Source organism: Boleophthalmus pectinirostris, unplaced genomic scaffold, assembly GCF_026225935.1.
Source record: "Boleophthalmus pectinirostris isolate CB_2022bp ecotype Guang Dong unplaced genomic scaffold, ASM2622593v1 HiC_scaffold_2, whole genome shotgun sequence".
Taxonomy (NCBI): Eukaryota; Metazoa; Chordata; class Actinopteri; order Gobiiformes; family Gobiidae; genus Boleophthalmus; species Boleophthalmus pectinirostris.
The window spans coordinates 34511832-34529002 of NW_026571152.1; the positions used below are offsets into that span (position 1 = coordinate 34511832).

Below are 17171 nucleotides of genomic sequence, written 5' to 3' on the forward strand. Positions count from 1 at the left end.
TTTGATAAAACACAGCTAAGATGGTTGTATTTAGAATTTTACAAATATTTTGTTTTGTGTTTTTTCTGGTTTGGCAAATTTTTAGGTTTCAATTTTGACTTTCTGGTGGAAAATCATGACGCATTGAATCCCATATCTGTTACCTAGCAACCATGTGCACATAAATTATTATAAGACAAAAAATATATACTTTAACATTATTTTTAATCATGTTAAAGTATCAGGAAAAAGGTAAATTATGATTTTTTTTATTTTTTTTATTTATTTATTTAAAAATTATTATAATTATTATTATTATTATTTTTTTTTTTTTATGTTTTAGGACTCTCTACTTCCCGTAATTTTCAGCACATTTCTCAACTGTTCTTCACAAATTATTTTATAATTGGTTAAAACTATAATTTATATTTACAGCAGCTACTAACATTAACACCAAATTTAATTAAAATGAAAGAACTGCCCATAAACGCTTTAACTTAGTTTTAAAAATTATATTTATTTAAGGTTTCAATATAATAGAAACAACTTTAAGAGTGGATTAGATTTTAATCTACACCGAATAATATTATTAAAATCGTGAAAAATTTATTGTCTTTCCACCGAGCTGACCTGTAATTTGGCCTGTCTCACTTGTCTCCATGGAGATAGATATCTTTAATTCCACACTGTGAAACATTTCAGGAAAAGTAATAACATCTCCATGAAGACAACTCTCCTCCAGAAAAGTTACACAGTGCATCTTTAAAGCACTTTTCACTATGAATACAACGGTGTACCACTGGGGGCGCCATACTTCAATCATCAAGAGACTCAGTTTTCCACGAAATAGAAGAGGGGCGTAGGTTTCCGGGTTTTAAAATTGTGTGGTAAAGTAACTGCGTCTTTTCTATAAACAAACGCTGTATTTTTTCCTAAAAGGCGTAAGTGCACGATTTGTAATTTGCAAAACATTCTCATCATAAACAAAGGGGGACGCATCGTAGGGTGAGTATGAAATCTAAGAAAGTACCTAACTACGCATTTAGTTATTGTTTTGGTCGACTACTTGTGTTATCGTGCTTTTAATCAACAATATTTGTAGTACAGTCATGTTGTTTCGCTCTGTGTGTCTCTATGTACTACACAATTAACGCTAAATTAAGCTTCATCATGTAAACTTTCGCTCCTGACTCACATGGCAACACAAAACAATGATTAACACAACAGCCCACCCCATAAAACGAAGAAAAAAAACTGTTGATTTACAAGATTGTTGAATATACTGTGTTTAAACTGTATTTTTTTCTGTTTAAGATGGGATCTCCAACAAAAGAAGCATCACACAGGTAACCCACTTAATCCACAATACATAAATTTGATTGTTGTTTTTAGAGTGTTTTTGCAATGTTTGTTTGTTTAATTAATGTTTTAATGAATTAATTAATGAATATTTTCCTTCTTGTATCCGTACCTTTTCATTCATAATAGTTTTGCCTTGGTGTTTACTACTGATGAGTGATTTTGTAATGTTTATAATCAATAAATAAACCAAAGTGTTGTAAATATTAAAGCTTAAATGAATGACTGAAATGTGGATTGTGCTATAATTTGATGTGTAACTTTCTGGTTGGGGGTCCGTCACCTGCTTGTTTCTATGGAGATGTCATTGCTTTGTCTGGAATGTTCCACAGTATGACATTAAGCAGCTCTACTTTACATTTATTCAATTACAGGTGGTTTTATAGCTCAAAAGTACCCAGAAAAACAGGCATTCTAACTGTGAGCGGGGTTTCCTCTCCACAGATTTGACTTGTAACTTGGTTTAGTCTGGTCTCCATTGAGATAGAAAGGTTTAATGCCATACTGTGAAACATTCTAGACAAAGGAATAACACCTCTACAGGCAAACGTCCTCCACCAGAAAAGTTACACAATGCACCCTTAATTTAATTTTATTTAATTCTGTGTTTCTAAAAGGGGTCATGCGCACACACCTGGAAAAGCCCCAGAATCTCCTCTTCCCTCAGTCCATGAGCGCCTGGCGTACCTCCGTCCCTCCAGGGAGCTGCTGGAGTTTTACCGGCAGAAGATCGCACAGTTTGACTCTGAACACGAGGAGCTGCTGCAAATGCTGGAGAAATACAAAAGCATCGCAGACGACCAGGTGAGAGACAAAACAGTAAATCAGGGTGAGCAGATGTCCTTATCGACCCAGGACTGTCCCAGTTTTGAGCCCTGTGTCCCCTGTCCTTGTACATTTATCCAAAACCACTGATTTGTTCCAGGTTTATAAAGAAATGTCCGAGATGTCCCTATTTTTGACCAACTTGATACTGACAAACAGTAAAGAGAGGCATAAATAGTCACTTGTTTAGTCAAAATAGAGAAAAACAAGCTTAAACCAGAACACAAAGAAAAAGACTCTCAGATAATGTACTGGCTCACAATTAAGTCGTGAATGGACCCAGTGCATAACAACTTTCCTGATTTAGAGAAAAAGGGAGAGAGATACTTTAATTATCCCGAGAGAAATTCAAATTATAACACTCTTTTCACAATTTTTGTTTTTTATGATGATGATAAGTTTAGTCGGATGTTTCCATAAATAATAAATTGTATTATCATACAGTAAATGATAAATACAGATACATAAAGACAATTATTTTACATTGCTCATCACAAGTATAATCTCCAAAAAGAAAAAGAAAAGTCTATTATTCCGAAAAGGAGTGGGGAGAATCAATGCTTATATACCCCCACCCCCTTTTACAATCCCACTAAAGCAATAATGTGCTTCTGCCCGATTCTTATAGTACATCACATTACTCCAGATACAAAAATAAATATAGCATAGTTTACATTTTATTATTACAAAACATCCCAAACCAGGGTTGTCACAGTTTTTTTTTTAATATGGTCACTCTAAAGTAACTGTTTCAGAGACATTGATGCAGACACTTAATTGAGTTTAAAATCTTCTTTCAGCATAAACTACAGTGGGAAGTACGACAGCGAGAAGGGGAGATTTCTGAGCTGCAGAATGCTCTCAGTGACATGCAGGTTTACCTTTTCCAAGAGCGGGAACAGTCACTGCGGCTTTATGCAGAGAATGACAGACTCAAAATAAGGTAATTTTTGTTTTTATTCATTTTTTACTTCTACTGCAAATTTATATTCTATTAATTTATTTTTTATGTACAGAGAGTTGGAGGACAGAAAGAAAATCCATCACCTCCTCGCTCTGGTGGGTCCTGACGCCGGTGAAATCACATATTTCCACCGTGAGCCGCCCCATAAAGTAAGTGCCTTATATCTTTCATTATTCATTCATAGATATTTCAATTTATACAGTCTCAGAAGGTGTAAATTATTCATGTTTGTATCAGGTTGCTATCACACAGAAGATTCCAGAGTCCAACTTTGAAGAAAACCTGAGTCTCAGACCCCAAAAATTCAGGCCTGCTGTGAGCAAGAAAGGTTTGAGAATCTAGTCAAAATCATTAAAGGTCCTATATTATGCAAAACTAACTTAGGTTTGCTTTTAGCTATGTTATAATGCTGTTCCCTCTTCAAATATACATGGAGTTGTGTTTTGTTTCATTCACTCATATTTGGGTAATCCTTTATTATTTGTCTGTCTACATCTCTAAAGCTAAAAATGCTCAGTTCCACCTTTCTTCAAGCAGTAGTTTTCAAGTTAGCAGCTGCCTTTTTATCTTTAAGATCACTAAATATGATTAAAGATGAGCAATTTCAGGGCTGAAATTATCAAAATTATTCTACTGAAGGTGCATGGAGTTTAAAAACACAGTGGAGCACAGAGTTGAACAGAGATTTTTCTGTTTTAGAGAAAAACACAACTATCTGTCTACATCTCCCTATTATAACATCGTAATATTATAGGCTATTTAGACATATATTTTTTAATATATTTGGGTTTGTTTGTTCTTGAAAAGCTTTTGCCTGTTTGGAAGTTTTAACTGTGTTTTGTTTTTACAAGGAGAAAGTAGAAAGACCAAATCTGCAAACGGGGTTAAACATGAAACTCTGGAACAATACAAGAACGATAATGAGACGTTGTTACTACAGGTGAGATCAAACTTAAATAAAGATGCACTGTGTAGCTTTTCGGGTAGATCGTCCAACACTTCGACTCTATGTTGATGTTTTTGTTTTTTTTTCTGAAATTATCTACAGTATGGCAATTAATTTAAGGCATAGTAATAACATCATGGAGACCAGCAGAGAGCAGATAATCCACCAGAAATGTACACAGTGCATCTTTAAAGTTTAACATTATTGTGCTTTTGTATCTTAGTTTTCTTAGTTTTAAGTGTCTGTGTTCCAGGTGGAGGCGCTGCAGGCTCAGATGGAAGAACAGACTCGACTGTCCAAAGAGCAGGTGGAGACTTTGCTGGAGGACAGAAGGATAAAATCAGACGAGGCCCAGGCACAGATGCAAAGAGACCAGGAACGAATCGCTGCTTTAACTGAGAAGTAAGACTTGTATCCATATAGACCGGTCTGTCTCCATGTTTTATATAGATTTAAATAGTTAATAGTTAGTTATTTGAGGGTACAGCAGCTAATTTGCATACATGTAAGTGGTTAATTTGTTTTTTATTTGTATATATTCAGCCCTTATGTTTTCTACTTAATCTTATGCTGCTGCAATTAAATGTTTACTAACACTTCCCAATTAACAAACACCTTATTATCACTTAAGTTATGTTGGGACATTTTTGTACATGAATAAACGTTGATAAGTAGAAACAACATTTCTTGGCATACTGATCCTTAACAACATCCTTATTACCAAAACCCCATTAGGATCATATTCATGTATAAAATGTTCTCACAATTTCAGACTAATCAGCTGTAAAAACATGCACAAAAGGGCCAGGACTCCTCTGAAAAAGACATTCTTAATCTATGGGTAAATGAAGGTCAGTAAAATAGTTTACTAACAGGGAAGTCTTTGTAAATGTCTGACTAGCCGCAGAGTGAAACCATGGTAAAGGGCAAATAAATATAAATTAACCCATAATTAATCAAGTAAGAAAATATGAAGCAAGCTAGATGTTTGATATTCCCTTTAAATTATATTCTGAGTCTTATCTTTGTCTTATGTTATAACTGCACAGGTTACAACAAACCCAGAACCTGTTACACCACAGCACCAGAGATTTCCTTCAGTTAAAGTTTGACACTCGAGCTCTGGAGAAGAGTTGGATGGTTGAGAAGGACAAACTGCTGAGGGAGCTGGACTCTTGTCACAATCGTCTGAGAAAGACTGGTCCCTCTGGTCACTCTGCTGCCCCAGAGCTGAGCAGAGCGTGGCAGCCCACCAGCAGCTCCACTCTTCACACGCACCGACCCCAATATGTACCACAGCAAATTCCACAGCAAGCACATAAGGAGGAAGTGAAGGTACAGGTTTCAGATTCTACTGTTTTGTCAAAACGTTGTACTTTCATAAGAAGTATCCATAAGGTTAAAGGATTGGGCCTGGTTAGTACTTCGATGGGAGACCGTGGGGAACACCAGATGCCACAGGGGGGCGCCAGTGGAACAAAACTGTAAAACACCCACATTGGCCGGTGTGACGGTGCTGGTTGGAGCAAAATGGCAACTCGTGTCAGTTTGTGGAGTGAAAGAATAATGCAATAATTATGTAATAATAATGTGAGTGCCTTTTAAAGACGCTATATAAATCCAATTCATTATTCAATTCACAAAAGTTGAATTATTTAAAATGGCGACTAGACAAACAACCGCAAACATCTGCATTTTAACCATTATTAGTTTTAGCTGCTTCCATTTGCTGCCCACTGTTGATATTTAATATTTATTTACACTGTGTTGTGTGTCCGCAGGCATTACAGGAGGACTTAAAGCAGGCCCATCGTCTGGCAGAGATGTTTAGAGAACAGTGCGTTTCTCTGGAGACAGAACTCGCTCAAATCAGAGAGGAGGGCGACGTGGGCAGAGAAATATTCAAGGTATAAATTCTTGATTTGTCCCTGTTGTGTTAAAGAGCCCATATTACACTATTTTCTGCTCTGTTATAATGTTTCCTCATCACAAACAGACCTGGAGTTGTGTTTTGTTTCATTCACACATGTTTAGCACACAAACCTGCATATTTAGTCCGTCTCTCAAACTGAAAACACTGTGTTCCACCTTGTGATGTCATGTGGTAATATGGAAAGAGCTCCACTGTAGGGTAAAAGTAGCTGTTAACTTGAATTTTACAGCTTCAAGACATTACAAGGTGTAATAAAGGATGACTCAAATGTGTGTATGTTTTGTGAATGAAACAAAACACAACTCCAGGTCTGTTTTTGAGGAAGTAACAACATTATAACATAGTTTAAAGTTCACAAGAGTTAATTTGGTGTAATACAGGACCTTTAATAGAAACATATGTATTTAGGAGCGCTCTGATAAAATGGCAAAGCGTCTTCAGCTCATGACCCAGCGTTACGAGGCTCTGGAGAAGAGAAGAGCCATGGAGGTGGAAGGATTCAAAACAGATCTGAAGCATCTCAGACAGAAACTGAAAGATGTCGAAAAACAACTTCTCAAGGTTTGTAATATTGTTGTTATTATAAGAGCAGCACGATTTATGGAAGATTGTAATTTAACATTTCCGCTTTCCTCGTTTCCATTTTTGTATGTTTTAGGTCACTCTGAATGTTGGACCTAACCAGGATTTAGCGATTCTCCATGAAGTACGTCAGACCAACTCCAGAACAAAGAAGGTCCAGGGGGAGCTCATGACACTGAAGGCGAAGATCTACGGACTGGAAAACGAGCTGCGCTTTAGCTAGAGAATAATTTCCTTCTTGTATCCATACCTTTTCATTCATAATAGTTGTGCCTTGGTGTTTACTACTGATGAGTGATTTTGCAATGTTTTTAATCAATAAATAAACCAAAATGTTGTAAATATTAAAGCTTAAATCAATGACTGAAATGTGAATTGTGCTATAATTTGATTTGTAACTTTCTGGTTGTGGGTCTGTCACCTGCTTGTTTCTTTGGAGATGTCATTTCTCTGCTTGGAATGTTCCGCAGTATGACATAAAACAGCTCTACCTTACATTTATTCAATTACAGGTTGTTTTAGAACTCAAAAATACCTAGGAAATAAGGCATTCTAACTCTGAGCGGCGTTGCCTCTCCACAGATCTGACTTGTAACTTGGTCTGGTTTGGTCTCCATGAAGATAGAAAGACTTAATACCATACTGTGAAATATTCCAGACGAATCAAAAACATCTTTCTGGAGACATTTGACATCAGAACATCAGAAAAGTTACACAATGCACCTTTAAACTTGTAATTTATTGCCAGCACCATCACAACAGTGCGTTTTTATTAAATTATCACACAATATATATTTTTTGACATTATGAAAACATATTTAAAAAAATACCATAAATTTGAGTGTATAAAAGAATAAAAATGATGTTTATAGTGAGATTGTTACTGGAGATGAACACTAGAGGGCAGCATTATGGACTACAGCGTAGAGAAGAAGATCTACGCATGCGCAGTTGTTTGTGTACACACTGCCCTCTGCTCATTTGGACTTTTGATGAAAACCATTTGTACTACAGGGTTTTTTCTGTGTTTTTCTAGTCATTTAAACATGTCCTGCTTGATCTTTAGCTCTGCACTATAGCTAAGAATCCACCAGCTCAGATTAAGAGACTATTTTAGCTGTATCCCGTTTAATTTGACTAAACAAAACAAGAATGCAGAGACTAAAATTATGGAAAGGTGGTTGGCAGCTGCTGAAATCGACCTTTGAAAGAGGATCTGTACAAGTAAACACATCTGCTCCATCATCACGAGCATACAGCCAGGTAAGAGTTCATCTATATTTATAATTTTGACAGAATATTAAAGCTGGTGTGCAGATGGCATGTTTTAAAGGTCCATTATTACGCTTTAAATCATGTTATAATGTTGTTACTTCAATAAAACATACATGGACTGTTTTGTTTCATTCACACATGTTTTATAATCCTTTATTATTAGTCTGTCTATATCTCCAAAGCTCAAAATGTTCAGTTCCACCTTGTGATAGGGCTGCTCAATTATGGAAAAAAATCATTTTCACGATTATTTTGATCAATATTGAAATCACAATTATTTTTTAGTTACATGAAGCATTTATTCAGCAATTCTCTCAAAAAACAAACAAAAAAACCCCAACACTTTGTTATTGATAATTTATGCAAAACTTTCAAACTGAAAATAAATATAGGCTACAAATATGTACTTTAGAGCAGTTTTGCAATGTATAAAACAAACAAACAAAAAATAAATAAAATAGACTTTGAACATGAATTAAGGGATAGAAAATAAAAGTAAATGTAAATGTATCCAAAATAAACAATATATCCAGCTGTTCTACAATCTCTATCTTTTAAAAATACTATAAATATACTTGTTTATATTAAAAATATCCCAAAATAAACTTTGTTAAGCTTTATCATTTCAACTGGATTATTTTTTTTTGGAGATCGTTTGACGCACAAATCGAAATTGTGAACAAAATTCGATTAATTGCACAGCCTTACCTTGTGATGTCATGTAGCGGTAGTTTTAAGTGAACAGCTGCTTTTAACTTTAGTTCAGAAGAGATTTTAGATTAGAGTAGACAATTCCAGGGCTGAAATTATCCAAATGATTCTAGTGAAGCTGTGTGGAGTTTAGAAACAAAGTGAAGCGTTTCCTGTTTTACCGCATGACATCAAAAGGTGGAACAGAGTGTTTTCATCCTAAATATGCAGGGTTTGTCTGTTAAACATGTGTGAATGAAACAAAACACAACTCCAGTTCTGTTTGCGATGAGGAAACAACATGATCACAGACCAGAAAATAGCGTAATATGGGCCCTTTAACCCAGCTAGAGTTTTATTTACTTTTGGCAATATATGACCTGTAGTTAATGTGTAACTTAATCATATATTTCCACACTGTCTCTCTGCTTCTCCTCTCTCCTCAGGCCCCCAGTGGTTTTGGGCTCCTTTTTGATATTGATGGAGTGCTGGTTCGGGGCAGGACTCCAATTCCTGCTGCAAAACAATGCTTCAAGAAACTAGTGGATCACAACGGGAAATACAAGGTCCCTGTGGTGTTTGTTACGAATGCTGGAAATTGCATGAGGCAGACTAAAGCAGAGCATCTGTCTGAACTACTGGAGGCTGAGGTAAATCAGTGCTGTTCATCTGGTTATTATAATATATTAGACTTTAAAGGGACATATTATTACGCTGTTTTCTGATCTATGTTATAATGTTGTTTCCACATCATAAAAACACCTGGAGTTGTATTTTGTTTCATTCACACATTTTAACACACAAACTGTTGTGTATTAAACTGAGCTCTTCTCTCAAACAAGTGCTTCACTGTGTTTATAAACTCCATACAGCTTTACTAGAATCATTTGCATTATTTCAGCCTTGGAATTGCCAATCTCTACTGACATAAAAGTAAAATGTAGCTGTTAACTTTAAAACTACTGCTTCATGATATCACAAGGTTGAACAGAGCATTTTGAGCTTTGTTGCTGTAGACTAGGAGTCATTTAATGCGATGATACAGTATCAATATTGTGGGCTGCTGTACCAATATATTGCCAAGAGTATTTTTTGGTATATTTTACAAAATTATTTTCTGACAGCACTACAGTTTCGTTGCTTGTTTAGTGGAAGAAAACTCATTTATGTGACACATTTGACATTTTCACTGTTTTGATGATTAAAATATGCATGTTTCATATTAACTTTTGTATTTCTTATTGTATTTATGTACTTATTTTGGGCAAGTAGAGATTTACATTCTTACATAAAATGGAACACTAACCCTAACCCTAACCCTAACCCATATAAGTGAAATCATAATAGAAATTAAAATAACCAGAACAAAAAAATATGTCCAAAAAGGAGTGGGAAGAAGAAAATGTATGTAATCCCACCCCCACTCTTCTAATCTGACATAATGAGCTTTCTTTTGCATTTTTCAGATATTTTGCATTAAACTATATGAACTATTTACAAGTTATACAACAAAGAGTCACTGTTACAGTTTGGCAGTATAACAAAAGTCAACAAAGGTAAGGTTAAGGACACAGACTATGGTAACAGACAACAGATACAAGTAAAGTAATGGACAACACAAACCAGCAAAGGTGAGAAAACAACAAACATAAAGCAGCACTACAGCAGGAAGTATTGTTCTAATATTATGATCCACTCTCTATACACTGTGACCTTTGCACAAGTTGTGGTTTAACAAAGACTTTTAGTATCACAGCCATGATTAAGCCTTTACCTTTTATTGAACCTTATCAGATCGATTTGAAATATTTCATATTGAATCGAAAGCTCATTATATCAAAGTTTGTATCATATCGGCAACTTCTTAATGATACCCAGCCCTAATGTAGACAGACTAATAATAAAAGGTTACTGAAACATGTGTGAATGAAACAAAACACAACTCCAGGTCTGTGTTTGGGGCGGTAACAGCATTATGACATGACTCAAAGCTCACAAGAGTCAATTTTGCATAATATAGGACTTTTCAACATGTGTTTTTGGTTTCCTCAGGTTACCCCAGACCAGGTGATGCTTTCCCACAGTCCTTTGCGGATGTTCAGCCAGTTCCATAAGAAGTGTGTGCTTGTGTCTGGCCAAGGTCCGGTTGAAGAAGTGGCTCATAAGTATCCTACCTAAACCAAAATAACAATGCTGACCTTTAGTATTCACGTCATGTTTGGTTAGTGGCGTTTACACATTCTGTTATCAGTGGACTTATACTTTGTTCCATTCAATAGCCCTGTGTGTCTGCCATATATTTACTCTTGTTATAGTCTTTACTGCCACAATAATTACTATATCAACTTATTGTTCACTAGATAATAGATTAAACAATATTTTTAGGGGTCAGACTATATTGTAGATACTTTTCCTCTGTAGTAGCAGGGAATCTTTTGTTATTTTTCTATACTACTATCAGATTTGAGCTCTATTGGGTTGAATTAATAACTTCTATGACTCATTATAGAGACAAACTAACAAATTAATGGTTTCATTCTGCTTTTTATTCATTTTTTAATTTTAATTTTTGTTTTATTTAATGCCCACAACCAAATCCAAGGTATGAAGCACAAAGACAAATAGAAAACATAAAGAAATGCCTTACTTTAACAAAAGAAGGAGCCTTTTCAAGAGTTTACTAATTGGTACTTTCATTTTGCAAGAACGATACAAATTTGCACATTGAAGGGTGTGAAACATAATATTTACGCAGATACCTCTCTCTAGATTCAGAAACTTCACTATTCAAGCGTGTGAAGGATAAGTGAAATTCATTACAAACACCAACACCCATGCAAACGCAAATGTCTCTGAAATGTGTTATCACAGCGTCCTACAATTTTTGGCACTCTGTCATTTGCAGTTCTTGCTCTATTATCACAAATTTTATATTTTTCAAACTTAAAAATGGTCCTAAAGGTGCATTTTCTGGTGGAGCATCCATCAAATGCTTCAATTCCTTTGTCTGGAATGTTTCACAGTATGTGAGTCTTCTTGCCCCAAATTGCCCCAAATTTCTGTAAATGGGCTTGCTACTCATAGTAAAATTATAAACCTAGTTTTATTTATACTTTCTTCCTTAACTCAAACCACTTTTAGCCTGGGTTTTGAAGATGTAGTGACTATAGAGATGCTCCGAGAGGCATATCCACTGCTCGATGTTGTGGATCACGATAGACGTCCTAAAGATAAGGTAACAATTCTCTATTAAAGTGCCCATATTTTCTGATCTTGTGTTATAATGTTGTTTCCTCATAAAAAAACAAAAAAAAACAAACCCAGAGTTATATTTTGTTTCATTCACACATTTTTAACACACAAATCCTGCATATTTAGGCTGAGTTCTTCTCTCAAACAGAAAACATCTGTTCCACCTTGTGATGTCATGTGGTAATACAGGAAGTTCTCCACTGTGTTTCTAAACTCCATACACTTTCCCTAGAATCATTTGGATCATTTCAGTCCTAGAATTACCAATCTCTACTGAACAAAAGAGCTGTTAACTTGAACAGTAACATTGCATCACAAGGTGCAACAGAGCATAATTTGCTTTGGAAATGTAGACAGCAGCAGGCATGAAAATTCAACCGTTTTAAAGCCAAAACAGGTGACCTATGTGAATCGCGTGGATTCAGTTAGAAAAGTTTGGGAGGGGGATATTAAGTGTCAGCAAATATCCCGCCTATTCCACTGCCAAGAGCCAATCATCTGCCGAACTGTACGAGCGGCGTTCCAAGTAACCATGTTGCAGCTTTTGCTCCAATGTTCTTCTCGTGCTGTTAGTAAAGTACTGCACATGCACAGTGTCAAAATAACCCATGAGAAAAGTGGCTTTTGAAGCTTTATTTTTATACAAAGCCATTATAATCAAGTTTTCGTTGTGAAAAAAACAACAAAGCTGCTCTCAACTGCTCCTGTGTTGTTGTTTTTTTGTTCGTGCACCCTTCTCACCTTTTTCAAACCTGACCTGTTTTCATGCCTGAGACTAATAATAAAGTGTTACTCAAACGTGTGAATGAAACAAAGCACAACTCCAAGTATGTTTTTGTTGAGGTAACAATATTTTAACATGGTTAAAAGCTCACAATTTGTCTGTGTTGTATAATATAAGACAGTCTTTCTATTTTCTAGATACCACCCACCAAAGGGCTACGAAAAATAGATGGTACTTATTCTATACTGTTAAAGATGTTTCCATTTTTACAAACTAACTCCTCGTGTGTTTGATTCCATAGCTGTAATTTTGTTTGGTGAGCCAGTCAGATGGGAGACAAATCTTCAGCTGATTGTTGATGTTCTTCTGACCAGTGGGAGCCCTGACAACAACTGGGACTCAGTGCAATACCCCCACCTCCCTGTGCTCGCCTGTAACATGGACCTCTTATGGATGGCAGAGGCAAAGAATCCAAGGTAACGGTTTTAAAATCTAAAACAAATATTACCATTTTAAATCTCTATTGTGTGATTTATGTTTTATCCTTATCACAAACATACCTGGAGTTGTGTTTGGTTTCATTCATACATGTTTAACACACAAATCCTGCATATTTAGGCTGAGTTCTTCTCTCAGACGGAAATATAATAAAAGATTACTCAAAAACATGTGTGAATGAAACAAAACATAACTCTAGGTATGTTTTTGAGGAGGTAACAACATTATAACATGGCTTAAAGCAAAAATGTATTTAATATTGGACCTTTAAAATATGTTTTTGTTTCAGATTTGGGCATGGCATGTTCCTGGTGTGTTTGGAGAATTTGTATAAGAAAGTTACAGGACATGACCTGAAATATGAAGCCCTCATTGGCAAACCAAGTGTAGTGACCTACAACTACGCTGAGCTGCTGATTAAACAACAGGCTGAGAAACTCGGATGGACCACACCTGTCAAGAGGTTATACGCTATAGGGTACGTGTTCATTCAGATAACTTCATTTATCTTGTCTTGTTTTATGTTGCATCTATAGACTGTATAAAGAACTTCCATATTTCGAAGTTTGACCGCAAGTATCACCACAACCAAAGAGCAAGCAAGTGAGGCTGTTGACAGTAACGCCCCTTTCTGTCCACACCCTTGGTTTGGCAGGGAGTCAGCGCTTCTGTAAACCACTTTGTATTACTTTGAATTAGGGATGTGACAGTAACAGAAATATCGTGATATTGTATCATCAAAAGTCTCACAATAATACCGCTGTCTATCAAAATATATCAAATTACAAAATCCTTTGCTTAAATACATGGTTTTACAGTAGCAATAGCTTATATACATCAGGAACTACATATCCCATGATTCATTTCAGTGCAGACAACATTAAGTTATATGTTTTTACTTGAATTCTTGGGATTATAACGGTAATAATTCACAGCAAAATCTTATCAGGGTATTTTAAAAGCAAAAAAGCACCTCTCCAAAATATCACAATAAATATCGTACTGTGAGATGCATATCGTGATAATATTGTACCGAGAGATTTGGATATCGTTCAATTCCTACATCGTGTAGGACTTGTGCTACACAAATAAACTTGCCTGTCAGTCACTGCTGCTAATTCTAGCGGAGACGACCTCAGGGAAAGAAGGATTTGTCTGTTATTAATAATAATAATAATAATGCTCATATCATAATAACAAAATATAAACCTCAGGATCATGTAGAGCGGGTTAACGCGAATATTTTAAGACCAAAATGAGGAACCTGACAGCTGCAGTTACAGAGAGAGGGCTATGTTATTTCAATAAGAAGTGAATTGGAGCGAGGAGTCAGTGGAACAGCAACAAACAACAACAAACAGAAACAACAACAACAACAACTCTTTACTGATAAAGCACTTTTAAAAGCAAGGTTAACAAAGTGCTGTACAAGCAGAAATAAAAACCAAAAATTTTTAAAAAGCATTCAGAAAGCATACAAAATCAGACAATGAAGCAAAATAAATAAGTTAATAAAATAGACTAAAAATAAGAAATAAGGAATAAAATCAAGCCAAAACCAGTTAAAGGAAGGCCAACCTGATAAAAATGAGTCTTAATAAGTGATTTAAAAGATGATACTGATGGTGCGAGCCTTATCTCCTCAGGCAGGTCGTTACAAAGCTGAGGCGCCCGGACTGAAAAGGCTCCATCACCTTCGTCCGGAGCCTGGACTTTGGAACAACCACAGAGACCTTCCTGAGGATCTAAGGCCGTGGGAGACTCGTACGGGGTTAAAAGTTCTGAAATGTGAAATGTAACTTGGTGTATGACCTAAACGAGCTTTAAAAGTGATCAGTAAAATCTTAAAATCGATTCTAAAACTCACAGGCAGCCAGTGAAGGGAAGATAAAACAGGGGTAATGTGTTGATGTGCTCACTTCCTGTTTGGAACATGTTATCTATGTCCATTTATATACAGTCTATGATTTCATCGCTGTTTTTTTTTTTTTTTTTTTATTCACAGTGACAATCCAATGGCGGACATTTACGGTGCAAATCTCTACAATCGCTACCTCCAGACAGCTCATCGCACCAAAGTACAGCTGAAGGCCAAAGGAGGGACAGGGGCAGTGGAGGCACCTTCAGAGTCAGCGGTCTCCCACACGTCCTCCTCCTCCTCTTCCTCAGGTTTAGGGAGGTCTGCGGGTGACGCCGAGGATGAGCTTCCCGATGGCTGCAGCTCCATCTTGGTGTGTACTGGCGTGTACAGCAAAGAGCAGGAGGAGCTTCCATCAGACCCTTCTGAAACAGTGACAGAACAGAGGATCTTTCACGGCCACAGAGACTTCCGCTTCGACCCCAACCTTTTGCAGCCTTCTTTTGTGGTTGATGACGTGAAAGAGGCCGTGGAGCTCGTGTTTCAACAGGAAGGCTGGCCTCTAGAGTAGCATTTTTAGTCTAGTTAATTGCATTTTTAATCATAATTTTGTTGTTGTAGTATGACATTATAACGAGACAGTAGCTCAGTTTTTGTTAAGTGTTTAAGTGTATGAATGTGTGTGTGAATGGATGAGTATTTCCTTGATGCAATGCGCTTTGAGTGCTGAGAAAGTGGAAAAGCACAATAAATGTAAAATATATGTGACTGATTTATGATTTTTAAAGCCTGACTCCGTGACATTGTAGTCCACAGTGTATTTTATTTAGACAAACATATATTTATATAACATCACAAAACATGTCAATTGTACTTGTTACACAGATAAACCATCGTGTCTTATTTTGTGTGCCAAAAATAAGCTCGAATCTAATGCACCCCTCAAGTTTAATATCATAGCCATTGGTTGATCATTATGCTGTAGACTGAACAGGGTGTGACAGCTGCAAGACGCTGACCAAAGATTGCATTAAATATTGTGCTTTGTGGTGCTATTTTTACTGAAGAATTTACACTTAGGCAGTTACAGAATATTTGTGTTCCTATTTGTTTAGAATCAAAGTTAAAGGACATAGTTTACTCTGTTATAATGTTGTTTCCTCATAAAAACATACCCATGAGTTGTGTGTTGTTTCATTCACACGAGTTTAACACACAAACCCTGCATATTTAGGCTGAGTTCTCCTCCCAAATTGAAAACACTGTTCCACCTTGTGATGTCATGTCATAACACAGGAATTTCTCTTCTGCATTTTGAAATTCCATACACTAGGATCATTATGATAATTTCTGCCCTGGAATTGCTAATCTCTACTGAACGAAAGCTAAATGGTAACTGTTAACGTGAAAACAACCACTTCGTTCGTTCGTTCACAAGGTGGAACAGAGCATTTTAAGATTTAGAGATGTAGACAGACTAATAATAAAGAGTTACTCAAACATGTGAAAGACAAGTTAAAATACAGACAAGCTTACAGTTGCATTCATGTTGCTACAAGTGTACTCAATACTCAAAAGTCTGTAAACATGACCACATTTTATCTATCAGATAAAATGATAACCAGAAATCACCAAAAATGATCTATCTATCCTAAAAGGTTTGATTATATCACTGGGTTTCAGACAACATCACAACATTCTGTAGGACAATGTTATTTAATGCAAATGGATGCACCTAAAATTAATATTGTTAAAATGTAGATATCTGGTGTAATACGGTGAGTTCTCAAGTTTAGTCACTAAAAGAAATGTTAAGGTCCAACATTTGTGAATTTACCATTTGGATATTTAACAGTGAAGTATGATGCAATCAATAGAAAGGTAAAAATACCAGAAACATCGTGATATTATATGGTTAAAAGTCACTATAATAACGTGGACCATCACAATATATCAAAATTACAAGTTTCTTTGCTTAAATTTGTTGTTAAGGTTAAGAGAACTACATAGACCATGATCCTTTGCTGCGTTTCAGTGCAGACGACATGAAACATAAAAGTATTTAGCACTTTTAAATCATAATTAGTTGGATTATGACAAAATCAGGGTCTTGTCAAAGAATTTTAAGAGAAAAAAGTAACACAATTCTGTTCCACAAAATATGTCAATTAATATCATACCGTGAGATGTATATTGAGAAAATATCGTAGAAAGAGAAATATCGTTTGCTGGGTTTCAGATGACAAGACTCTATTCTATAGGACAATATCAAGTGTCCCTATTTTG

At 35.9% G+C, this 17171-nt stretch overlaps 2 protein-coding genes across 3 annotated transcripts; both read left to right on the top strand.

The window, feature by feature from the left end:
• The first annotated feature begins 810 nt into the window (after positions 1 to 810).
• Positions 811 to 6951, top strand: ccdc77 (coiled-coil domain containing 77). 2 transcript variants are annotated; one of them, XM_020931157.2, is made up of 12 exons: positions 811 to 984; positions 1294 to 1325; positions 1956 to 2142; positions 2964 to 3106; positions 3180 to 3276; positions 3365 to 3455; positions 3979 to 4067; positions 4327 to 4475; positions 5123 to 5408; positions 5855 to 5980; positions 6415 to 6567; positions 6665 to 6951. In XM_020931157.2, the coding sequence occupies exons 2-12, from the start codon at positions 1294 to 1296 to the stop codon at positions 6809 to 6811; spliced, it is 1500 nt and encodes a 499-aa protein (XP_020786816.2). In that variant the 5' UTR covers positions 811 to 984; the 3' UTR covers positions 6812 to 6951. The 2 variants fall into 2 exon arrangements, with proteins under 2 accessions (XP_020786816.2, XP_055011451.1); XM_055155476.1 differs by having other exon boundaries at positions 3982 to 4067.
• A 605-nt stretch (positions 6952 to 7556) lies between these two features.
• On the top strand, positions 7557 to 16054 carry hdhd5 (haloacid dehalogenase like hydrolase domain containing 5). Its single transcript, XM_055155972.1, has 8 exons — positions 7557 to 7851; positions 9000 to 9203; positions 10606 to 10718; positions 11695 to 11788; positions 12727 to 12760; positions 12831 to 13005; positions 13317 to 13505; positions 15033 to 16054. Exons 1-8 carry the CDS (start codon positions 7741 to 7743, stop codon positions 15454 to 15456), a joined length of 1344 nt encoding a protein of 447 aa, XP_055011947.1. The 5' UTR covers positions 7557 to 7740; the 3' UTR covers positions 15457 to 16054.
• The last annotated feature ends 1117 nt before the right edge of the window (positions 16055 to 17171 follow it).